Source organism: Myotis brandtii, unplaced genomic scaffold (assembly GCF_000412655.1).
Source record: "Myotis brandtii unplaced genomic scaffold, ASM41265v1 scaffold97, whole genome shotgun sequence".
In the NCBI taxonomy this organism is placed as follows: domain Eukaryota; kingdom Metazoa; phylum Chordata; class Mammalia; order Chiroptera; family Vespertilionidae; genus Myotis; species Myotis brandtii.
In genome coordinates this window covers 584,124-584,592 of record NW_005372020.1, presented here as the reverse complement: position 1 = coordinate 584,592, position 469 = coordinate 584,124, and the positions used below count along the sequence as shown (strand labels likewise).

At 69.5% G+C, this 469-nt stretch overlaps 1 protein-coding gene across 1 annotated transcript in view; it reads right to left on the bottom strand.

The window, feature by feature from the left end:
- DHX37 (DEAH (Asp-Glu-Ala-His) box polypeptide 37) overlaps positions 1-469 on the bottom strand; it is a 19,874-nt gene that overhangs the window by 5,755 nt on the left and 13,650 nt on the right. The window contains exons 11-12 of the mRNA XM_014533344.1: positions 453-463; positions 1-202 (exon numbers count right to left, since the gene is read on the bottom strand). Of these exons, the coding sequence (XP_014388830.1) occupies positions 1-202; positions 453-463 (213 nt within the window). The remainder of the gene's footprint in view (positions 203-452; positions 464-469) is intronic.

The following is a 469-nucleotide window of genomic DNA, read 5'->3' as shown; positions in this document are numbered from 1 at the left end:
CTCGGCCTGCCCGCTGGTCGGCGGAGGCCTGGGAGACCCAGGTGATCCGGAAGGAGGACACGCCGGTCACGCGGTCGTAATGCCGCTTCTTGACCTTCCCGCAGTCCACCACGTACTTGATGCCCGGGATGGTGAGGGACGTCTCGGCCACGTTGGTGGCCACCACACACAGCCGGGTCCCCTCGGGGGGAGGTTGGAAGACCTAGGACGGCGGCAGGGGCAGCAGACAAACCCCCCGAGTCAGGAAGGGATTCGCAGGGGGCAGGGCCGGGCAATGTCTCCCCTTGGCCAGGGCCCGGCTAGGGGAAGGAAGGAGATGAGCTGCACAGCCACCCCCTGCCCCGCCAGGAGGCTCCTGCACCAAATGGGATGAGCTGGCTCTGCCCCACCCCATGCCTGTAGGGCCCCCTGCCCCCCCCACGCCAGGTATGGCCCCAGCCCCGCCGGCTCACCTGTGCCGCTTCTCCGG